The 11,441-nt window shown below is 37.8% G+C and overlaps 1 protein-coding gene across 1 annotated transcript; it reads left to right on the top strand.

The window, feature by feature from the left end:
- The first annotated feature begins 325 nt into the window (after positions 1-325).
- Positions 326-2,569, top strand: LOC113297906 (60S ribosomal protein L4). Its single transcript, XM_026546501.1, has 2 exons — positions 326-1,493; positions 2,284-2,569. Exons 1-2 carry the CDS (start codon positions 393-395, stop codon positions 2,395-2,397), a joined length of 1,215 nt encoding a protein of 404 aa, XP_026402286.1. The 5' UTR covers positions 326-392; the 3' UTR covers positions 2,398-2,569.
- Positions 2,570-11,441: the final 8,872 nt, after the last annotated feature.

Genomic DNA, 11,441 nt, shown 5'->3' on the forward strand with positions numbered 1-11,441 from the left:
AAATATACTAAAAATAAAAAATGCATTTAATTCATACAAAATCACCAACAACACTATTGAAAATGAAATGTTTTTTCCCCCTAAATTAAAAAAAAAAAAATTGGAATGAAGATGTCTTGTTTGGGTTGCCACCTAGAAAATACACACAACCACAATTGGAGAAGCTCTAAGCATTATTGTTAACAGACCAGCTTTCAACATTTCAATCCAACGGATGGGATGGAGTATTTTAATCCAGCGGTTTGTATTGCTCAGAATCAAAAGAATGCAACCCTACTTCTCTCGTTCTCCCCCATCGTCTCGTATAAAATCCCAAACCCTATATTTATTTGTGAAAGCCGTCGTTTCACTTGAAAAAAAACCCATTCTTCATCTTCCCAAACATTTCAACAATGGCAGCTGCGGCGAGGCCTCTGGTTTCGATCCAGAACCTGGAAGGAGATATGGCTACTGACGGTAGCACCGTTCCATTGCCAGATGTGTTGAAGGCTGCAATCAGGCCTGATATCGTCAAGTTTGTCCACGCAAACATGTCAAAGAACAGTAGACAACCCTACGCTGTTAGCAAGAAAGCTGGTCATCAGACTTCTGCTCAATCATGGGGAACCGGTCGTGCTGTTTCTCGTATTCCTAGGGTTCCTGGTGGTGGAACTCATCGTGCTGGTCAGGGAGCATTCGGTAACATGTGTAGAGGTGGTAGGATGTTTGCACCAACACGAATCTGGAGAAGGTGGCACCGTAAGATCAATGTTAACCAAAAGAGGTATGCGATTGTTTCTGCATTAGCTGCTTCTGCTGTTCCTTCCATTGTTCTTGCTCGTGGTCACACTATTGAAGGTGTACCTGAACTTCCTCTTGTTGTCAATGACTCAATTGAAGGTGTTGAGAAAACTAGTGCTGCTATTAAGGTTTTGAAACAACTTGGTGCTTACGCTGATGCTGAAAAAGTTAAGGACAGTGAGAAAATCAGACCCGGTAAAGGTAAAATGAGGAACAGACGTTATGTTTCTAAGAAAGGTCCATTGGTTGTATACGGAACCGAAGGATCTAAGATCGCAAAAGCATTTAGAAACATTCCTGGTGTTGAAATTGCTAATGTTGAGAGACTTAACTTGTTGAAACTTGCTCCTGGAGGTCATCTTGGTAGGTTTATCATTTGGACTAAGTCTGCATTTGAGAAATTGGATTCGATTTATGGTTCATTCGAGAAATCCAGTGAGAAGAAGAAAGGATACGTCTTACCTAGATCCAAAATGGTTAATGCTGATCTTGCTAGGATTATCAACTCTGATGAGGTTCAGTCAGTTGTTAGACCTATTAAGAAGGATTCTAAGAGAGCACCCATGAAGAAGAATCCTTTGAAGAATTTGAACGTTCTATTGAAATTGAATCCTTATGCTAAGACTGCTAGGAGGATGGCTCTTCTTGCTGAAGCTCAACGTGTTAAGGCTAAGAAGGAGAAGCTTGAGAAGAAGAGGACCAACATTTCAAAGGTATATTTCATTTTTGTTTTATTATTAATGAAAGTGGTTATTTGTCTTAACTTTAAATGCAATCCTGTATAACTTTTGAACGCAATCTTATGCATTATGCATAGTGTTATACTTGTGTTTGTTAATGATTTTCTAGTGAATAATTGCTGATTCCTGACTCTCAGTTTTAAAAAAGCTGTGTGGCAGTGTATGCATATTCCGCTGGTTGATCCATGATATGTTTTTGTGTTTGTGTGCACAATGTGTTGGAAATAAATGTGGATTTATATATTTCGCTGGTTCGTCTACGAAACATATCTGGATTTTTTCCATACTAATTTGTTATTTCAATGGAACTGGAGCATGATATTGTGGCTACACATTCCCTATGACTTGAACGGAAAGTGTTCTTACACTGTTGTGTCTGGAATGCTATTTTTTGTGGCATGATGATTTCATTTTCTTGGTCCATCTAGTGCTTCGTTTGTCTTTAATTCACTACTTGCGAAGTGTGTCGTATGACTTCCTTCATTTTGCGTTTTGGCGCGAGTGAGACACACCCGAGTGGTTGGTCATTATGTTCGGTACTTCAAATGTGCTAGTATCCACCAACATCTAGCCTATGTCATGTTCTTATAAGCAAGTTGTTAATTTCAGTTGTATTGTATAAATGATCTTCTTTTTTTTGTTTTTTTTTTGTTATCAGAATGATGAGTTTATGTAGTATGTTCGGGTTTTTTTTTTTTTTTTTTTGAGAACTTTGGGGTTGTTGAACTTGTTGGGCTAATCCTGTTCATATTTGATTCTGCAGGAGGAGTCTGCTGCAATCAGGGCTGCAGGAAAAGCTTGGTACCAAACTATGATATCTGACAGTGATTACACCGAATTTGATGTCTTCCAGAAGTGGCTTGGAGTGTCCCAGTGATTACGCCAGCAGTTTTGTAGTTTCTTCTTTTGCTGGATTTTCTTGAATACCTGTATTTCCTTTTGAACTAGATATCTAGTGAATTTGGTTCAATTTTTTGTTTCAAGGCAAAGAGAAGGGAAGACGAATTTTGATCTTTAAAAACATATAATGCTAGCTGTCTTATTAACCATTTGTTTCTTGCTGTTTTTTTAACAAATTGTAGTGTTGTAATGTTGTCTGTTCTGGAGGTTCCTTTGGGAACCTTGAGTACCAGCACTATCATTACGTGACTATAATTCAGTAATGCTCTCTGACAATCAAAATATTGTACACGATGTTGAGTAGTCGGAGTGCTACCGAATAAAGGAGCACTGGTGAAGGTGTCCTTTGATTGTGATGTACTGTACAATTGAGTGATTATGTTAAAGCATACAGATACATAAAACACCATGCAATAGACTATTCTCTAGTTAATTGTAATCGAACTTGAGTTTGCTGAAAATGAAGAATCCCATACCCACGTGATGAAACCATCTTAAGAAAAAGATAAACCTTCTGTCCCGTGAGAGAAATGAGGCATTGCGTATACATCACTTCCAGTTTCCAAGTCTATGACCACCAGCATGAAAACAACAATAGATTTCACTGCTCTAGATGGTAGACTACTTGTCACCATCTCCAATCTCTAGCAATTCCGTAACTGGTATCTGTTGAAGTAATTTCCGTGCGGTAAATAAGAGTTCGTTGCTCGGACTTGTAAAGATTTAAAAACATAAAAATATATACAAACGTTTGTCACATGATCAAGAGACACTAGGACTCAGGATTCCACCATTAATCATTCACACAATTCATATATTTATTCGAAACAATTATAGCTCAAATCATAAGGACTTTCATTCTTGCCAAGGTAGATTTTTAGAATATTTATTGTATATCACTAGCATAATGCATCAAAAGCACTACGACCAAGCATACATCATCATACGATATCACAACCAATTAAGAAAAATCATAAATCGATTAATAAAAAGTGCAAGTAGTCAAAAAAAGAATTAATATAATTATCATATGCGTAAAGAACGGCTTCCTCCATCATCCCAGTGTTGGGGTTTAGTTAATCATAATAATCATGTTTTTAAAATATATAGTTGATGCTCAAAGTATGATTAAAAGAGTGAAAAATATAATACAGTGAAACTACGACCCTCTTTAAGCGTCCAGAGAAGAACGATAAAACACCACTGCTGTAAATAACGATACCTCACTCCTGCTGTTGACGCTGTTGTTTTAAGACCCTCAGAAGCAAGTCGTTGTCACTGTTGATAAACGACTGTCTTATGGAGTTTGTTCTTCGTGTTCTTCGTGCTCTTTAATGGCAGCAGCAGCAACAGAACTCCTCCTTCCTGCAGCTCCCGTTCTTCGCTCCTCTAGCCTCTCTCTGGTCTCTGCTCGACCCCAAACCTCTTGATAAAACTCTCTACCACTTCTTAACAGCCTTTATATACACAACAGGGTCCAAATAACTCGATAAAATCCGAGTTTATCTCCCTTTTTCTTCACGTGCAGTTGAGGGAGAAATCTCTTTTCTGTTGCTTTGTACGCGTCTGTTAGCTATAAAATAGCCACCAAACTCTTCCTATGACTTGAACAGGACCAAATACATGATTATCCAGCGTAAAAGTCTCCCAAAATCTCCACAAAATCTTTGACAGTGAACAGCAGGATACGTCTCTCTGCCTGGACTTTGATCTCTTCTTCCGGCTTATCCAGCCCAATTGGTTGGGTCTAATTGCTTGCAACAGGCCTGTTATGTCTTCTAGAGTCCATACGTAGCAAACACATCCATTGAATCTCCTCAAACTCGCTCAAATTCCACTTTCAAAACTGTTCTTCGCTGCTGCCATTTTTCCCGCCAGTTTCTGTTTTGAATTTTGAGAAGGAAACTGACCTCCCCCTAATCCAGTTATGGTGTCCCTTTAGCACATGCCCGAAATGGGTTACCCCTTATCCAAAGTGAGAGTCCGTATAGTAATTTTCTCCCACGATCGCAAAAACCACTTTTTTAGCCAATTTCGCCGCAAAAGCTTATTTCTCCAAAAATACCTACAGGGACATAAAAAACCATAATAAATATAAAATCGAGCACTAATAATATATACAATTGAGATTATATAAGACATATAAATGCGTCTATCAAATACCCCCAAACTTATTATTTGCTAGTCCTCGAGCAAATCAAATAGAAAATAAAATCATAACTCACTGTCGCAGGCATCGTCGATTGCATTTAGCGTATGCAATAAGCCTTTAAACCCCTAGGTGGCCCTAGTGGCCGAGTTAAAGTCTCGGGAGGGCTTACCAGAGATATACCCACAAAACCTTTACTCCTAATTGGTCACAAGTATCCAAAGACCTGTGAGGACATACATATTCTCAACCTATCTCCAAGTAACTAGAATACCAGAGAAATTAAAGGTGTCAGCTCTAAAGCTAACTGAAGAAAAGGGGAGACACATCCACACGACTGCTAGATAAAGAGATATCCGCTATACAGCTAGATAAACATTGTAAGATGCATCCGCTGCTTTACAGCTGGATAAGATTAGGAGAGAGATAAAAATGAGAGGGACATCTGCTATACAGCTGGACTAATTACGTGTGATGAGTTAAACCAGTGCTAGAAAGATCTTGTGCCAGATTGAAAACAGACTAACAAAGCAACCAAAATGCATCTTTCTTCGACTCTCTCACAGTGCCTAGTAGAAACAACGCCTTCTTCGGTCTTCAACTGTTGATGATAAACTCTCGAACCTCATATAACCTTGACAATTAACTCTTCTCTTCGATTTCTTGCTTGACTTATAAATTTCTTCTTCCCTATGGCCTTATTGAACAAAAAGAACGTAATGATGTTTCATTATTATTATTTTTTTTCAATTTTTTTTTCTTTCATTCTTTTTTTTTTTTTTTTTTTTTCATTTTTTTTTTTGGCTAAAAAAAAAAAATTACAAGACAAAAATTTACATGGTCATGAGAGAAGGACTTTCAAAACTTGGATCTTCGCAACTTGTGATGTCTTGGTATCATGGATTCTAACAACTTATATCATTTGCTCTTATAACTTCAAATTTGATTTTTGAATTATTCTCTTATATTGTTGCTTCTAAACCTAAAACGGCTTCACTTTCTTCATAGATTTTGATGTCGCTCCGCTTGTTGATGATGATAAGTTTCTACTGAGAGAGAGTCGCAATCCAGTAACTAAGACTACATTGTGAGGTTGCGTTGTCTTTCTGGCATTTCCTGACCTACTTGCCTTTCCATCATGTATGGTTAGGTCCATCACGGTTACCCTCTAAAAAGAACAAGTTCTCTCCTGAATTTCAAGGATCTCAATGTCTTTTTCTCTAATGTCTCAATAAGTTGTTATCTGTAGCATTCCAATCTCTATCTTTTCGGTGAGAAACAATATGTAAACTTAGCTAACCGGATACCATGTGACGCTAGAAGTTTAAAAAGTGCAACTAAAAAGTTTCTCCCATACCCCCAAACTTAAATCTAACATTGTCCTCAATGTTCTAAAGATGAAAAAAAAGCATGAACAAGGAGAAACTGTTACCATTTGAAGCAAAAGAGATAAGGAAAGATATTACTGTGTCGCATGAATATTGGGTTACCTCCCAAGAAGTGCTAAGTTTAAAGTCTTCAGCCAGACTAAGCAAGGATTAGTCAACTCGAACCGTATAACAGTAGCCGGAATAACTGTGGGTCTTTAAAACCAAAAAGAGCTGACAAAAGGAAACTGCAGTGAACCAAGAAAATGTACAAGACTATCATGCCCTTACCTAGTTTCTGGATAACTTTCGCTAATTGCGGTTCAGGTTCAGGTTCTATGAAGGGGTCTAAATAGACTATTTTCCTCGGATGCATTTCCTCATAGGTAGGATCCAAATTATTAGGTCCTAGAGTCTGGAAAAACTCAGATAAGAACCTGGAATCACAAAATAACCTAAATAATTTAGGATCCTCTAAGTCAATTAGGTATGACTTACATAGTTGACCACAGTCAGAGTACTGGTCATTCTGAAGCAAATGTGTCGATTCTAATTTTCTAAAGTACTTAGGCTTAGTCTCAGAACTTAATAAGTGACACATTTGAAATCTATACGTTCCCACAATTGGAAGAAAACTATTTGGTGGGAAAACAAAGTCAATCTGGGTATCATAGCCTGGGCAAACCACATCAACCAGAGGATGGGTTTCTAAAGACTGAACTTTTTTCAGGACATCATTAGGTTCGGGAAACCTAGTATGAAGATAATCTTATAAGATGGTTGAAGCATGGATATCAAGTCCTATGTGAGGGGACTTTCTGAGAGTTAAAGGTAAAGCACTAGGAAAGTGATAATCACCCCCAAACTTAGAGTTTTCAGTGTCTCTAGATAGACTAGTCACAATCTCCCTAATTTTTAGGTCACCAGATTCCTGAAAATGGGCAATTGATTCTTCTAAGTCAGGTTCATCCTCATTAATCTCTACGAGTTCATCTAAGACTATTGTTTCTAAATCGTACGACTCTAAAACAGTATTCTCAGGATAAAACCGTTCCTCAAAACCATCATCGATTACAGTTTCTAAAACGTTCGACTTGAAAACATGAGTCTCAAGATAAACCGGTTCCTCTAAACCACTATCGGCTTCGTAATAAACAGGAAAAACTACATCGTCTAAAACGGTGGAATCCCTAATCAAATACTCGTCCTTTTGAATAGGTGAATAATCATAATAATTATTTGGATTTGAATTAGAAATAATATAATCATTATAAAGCTCAATTGGATTACTAGCTTCCTGATCACCATTCCTACATATTTCATGTTCTTCATCAATACTATCCTCATCATAATCATCATTATAACATGAAAAAGATCGAACCTCATCAAAACAAGTAGTGCTACCAATTCTAACCTTGTTATCTTGATTATGTAAATAACTATCTTCATTCTCAAGGGTATTATTGGATACACTATATTGGCAATTCAAGTAATTTCGTGCAATTTTTTCGTTCGTCTCAGCTATCCGCTTGAGGTGGTATTCTAAAGAAGGTTCACTAATTATTGTAGTTCTTTCGTCTATAATTATACTATTCATCTCAGCTAATTTAAGCGTCGACTCAGCTAACTTACGTGTTGACTCTTGTAAAGAGGAATTATCAGAAGGATCATAAAAAGGACTACTTTTCAATAGTTTGATTGTATCCTCTAGAGACGAAGAACTAGTACTATAATCTTCTTGCTCGTAAGACTGATGCATGTGTGGATAGTAATTGGGCTCACCAGGGTATGAACCATAACCTTGAAAAGGTTGGCGTTCCCAACTACTATTCCCACCATGGTCATAAAAATGATGATGTCCATATTCAAATTCTGGTCTATACCCATTGTATTGGCTTCTATCATACCAGTTCGACATTCTTAATTGCAAGGAAAATCTACACAATCACAAACAAGGCGGACTCGACCAAATCAAACCTATAGAATCTAGCAAACAAAAAGCATGATGGCTCTACTTAGATTGTTTTCTAGACCAGCTTCTATTCCTTCGAAAAGGAATTCGTTACAATTTGAGCACACCCCTCTGAAATCAATCCGAGCTAATGTAAGTTGAATCGAGGAGAGGGAAGCTCAGTGGAGCTTTGATACCCAAGGCCTCACCGCTATCACAAGGCGGCGCAATCACGCATTCAACTCACAGAAACCATCATGAACTTTGAAGTGTGCTTAAATAGCAACCAATATTTTTCGAACGAGTTTCCTATTAAGCTCGTTACCCTATTGGTCTCGTTCTATTCAAAATTTTAGGCTTAGGTTCGCGTTTGGTTTCGTTTTCCTAAGGCGGGCAAGAAGGAAACGGTGATGAAATCCGAGTCCTTATCTTGATTTGGCCAGGCCTTGCCCTTTACTAGGAAATTAAAAACAGTCCAAATTCGTCCTCAATCAATGAATCACCTTAAGGAATACAGTAACTCGCTTACAGGAGATTCGCGAGTGTTTCGATGGACTTACCTCCCGTACCAGACGGGGGATGAACCGTTGAAGTCGACTCGGGCCACGACTCCTATGTCATGTACGAACCCGAGGAGCCGAGACGATATAGTAATCGTCGTCCTTCCCTGCAAACAATTTTTTTTTTTTTATTAATAATAAGACCCTTCCGTAGGGTTAAAAAATAAAAATAAAAAAAATGTCCAAAAGTCCAGAATAAAGTCCAAAAATTACAAAAATTATGAAAAATAAAGCCTATTTAAAAATTCTAAAAATAAATAAATAAAGCTATATACAAAAAAATAATAATAATAAAAATTAAATCCTAAAAAAAAATTATGTCTTTTTTTTTTCTTCTCTTTTAGCTTTTAGCTTTAAGCTTTTTGTTCCCAAGTCCTTAGTATTCCACTTCGAACCTGTAAATCAAAGACACGAAAAGAAACGTAAAAAGGAACAAATAATAGTAAAAAAATAAAATAAACCTAAAAACAAATCTATAAACAAGTCCGGGTCGGCGGCGCCATTTTGTTGAAGTAATTTTCGTGCGGTAAATAAGAGTTCGTTGCTCGGACTTGTAAAGATTTAAAAACATAAAAATATATACAAACGTTTATCACAGGATCAAGAGACACTAGGACTCAGGATTCCACCATTAATTATTCACACAATTCATATATTTATTCGAAACAATTATAGCTCAAATCATAAGGACTCTCATTCTTGCCAAGGTAGATTTTTAGAATATTTATTGTATATCACTAGCATGATGCATCAAAAGCACTACGACCAAGCATACATCATCATACGATATCACAACCAATTAAGAAAAATCATAAATCGATTAATAAAAAGTGCAAGTAGTCAAAAAAAGAATTAATATAATTATCATATGCGTCAAGAACGGCTTCCTCCATCATCCCAGTGTTGGGGTTTAGTTAATCATAATAATCATGTTTTTAAAATATATAGTTGATGCTCAAAGTATGATTAAAAGAGTGAAAAATATAATACAGTGAAACTACGACCCTCTTTAAGCGTCCAGAGAAGAACGATAAAACACCACTGCTGTAAATAACGATACCTCACTCCTGCTATTGGCGCTGTTGTTTTAAGACCCTCAGAAGCAAGTCGTTGTCACTGTTGATAAACGACTGTCTTATGGAGTCTGTTCTTCGTGTTCTTCTTGATCTTTAATGGCAGCAGCAGCAGCAGCAGAACTCCTCCTTCCTGCAGCTCCCGTTCTTCGCTCCTCTAGCCTCTCTCTGGTCTCTGCTCGACCCCAAACCTCTTGATAAAACTCTCTACCACTTCTTAACAGCCTTTATATACACAACAGGGTCCAAATAACTCGATAAAATCCGAGTTTATCTCCCTTTTTCTTCACGTGCAGTTGAGAGAGAAATCTCTTTTCTGTTGCTTTGTACGCGTCTGTTAGCTATAAAATAGCCACCAAACTCTTCCTATGACTTGAACAGGACCAAATACATGATTATCCAGCGTAAAAGTCTCCCAAAATCTCCACAAAATCTTCGACAGTGAACAGCAGGACACGTTTCTCTGCCTGGACTTTGATCTCTTCTTCCGGCTTATCCAGCCCAATTGGTTGGGTCTAATTGCTTGCAACAGGCCTGTTATGTCTTCTAGAGTCCGTACGTGCCAAACACATCCATTGAATCTCCTCAAAACTCGCTCAAATTCCACTTTCAAAACCGTTCTTCGCTGCTGCGATTTTTCCCGCCAGTTTCTGTTTTGAACTTTGAGAAGGAAACTGACCTCCCCCTAATCCAGTTATGGTGTCCCTTTAGCACATGCCCGAAATGAGTTACCCCTTATCCAAAGTGAGAGTCCGTATAGTAATTTTCTCCCACGATCGCAAAAACCACTTTTTTAGCCAATTTCGCCGCAAAAGCTTATTTCTCCAAAAATACCTACAGGGACATAAAAAACCATAATAAATATAAAATCGAGCACTAATAATATATATAATTGAGATTATATAAGACACATAAATGCGTCTATCAGTATCTACGGGATGAATCTATAACATGGCTACTGTGGCCTCTCCTTGAATGTGGCTTTTATAGACAAGCATAAAGAACTTCTACTCCTTCGTTGGACAAGACACTTAGTAGGTGCACTGCAAAGAGACTACTCTTGACGCCTGAGTTGGTCCAAAGGGGTCTTCTTAAAAGTGTAAGGTTGGCTGATATAATAGTTGAAGGGGGAAGAATGCAGCTGAAATGATATGTTTAGGAAATATTCATACATTGTACAGTTTCTCAATTGTGGTCACAATCTTTGAACCGTTAACTGTTCAATCTCATAATATTTATTTGGTCGTTTCGTGACTTATTCAGGATCCCCAAAAATGAAATCGATCTGACAAAAGAGAGAAAAGAGACTTTCTTTTTTTATATAGAGTTGAGATAAGTATGTCTGAAGAAAACAAAAGATTTGGGTAGTTACCCACTGCTTCCGTTGTTGGTAGTGAAAGAGTATAGGACAGACCATGGTATGGCCTGTAGCTAAAAAAAATAATAACGCCCTTAGCAGTGGCATGTTATACCAGGACTTCTTGTTAGGAGTAATTTTCGGGTCGTAGTACTGTCATTCCAAATTGCATTGAAGTTGGCTGTAAATGTATACACATAATTCACAATTGACCACGTGTCAATGATAATACACGTGTACGCCATAAAACAAATGAGCATCAAATCATGATGCCGCGTTACAACACTTAAGGACATCGGTCCTCATCCGCCATGTATCCATCATGAGACAGATCCAACGATCAAGAAGCTAAGGAGTACCTGATGAGAAGATCACCGCGAAGCACAGTAGGAGCTCGGGAAAACTACTTTACCATATCCCAAGAAAGACCCAAGAATGAACGGAGGAGATGAGATGAGATCCACCGACATGGAAGTGACGGCTGCTACAATAGTTGTCTGACACGTACAGACTGCCCAACTACCCGCATTAAATGCTACAAACATAGGAGACGTGTCACAATCC

The sequence above is a fragment of the Papaver somniferum genome, chromosome 7 (genome assembly GCF_003573695.1).
Source record: "Papaver somniferum cultivar HN1 chromosome 7, ASM357369v1, whole genome shotgun sequence".
NCBI classification, from domain to species: Eukaryota; Viridiplantae; Streptophyta; class Magnoliopsida; order Ranunculales; family Papaveraceae; genus Papaver; species Papaver somniferum.

Bases quoted from the DNA above. Each gene is read 5' to 3' on its own strand.
- LOC113297906 (XM_026546501.1), top strand. From the start codon at position 393: ATGGCAGCTGCGGCGAGGCCTCTGGTTTCGATCCAGAACCTGGAAGGA. The intron at 1,494-2,283 runs GTATATTTCATT...TTGATTCTGCAG, and splicing joins AGAGGACCAACATTTCAAAG to GAGGAGTCTGCTGCAATCAG.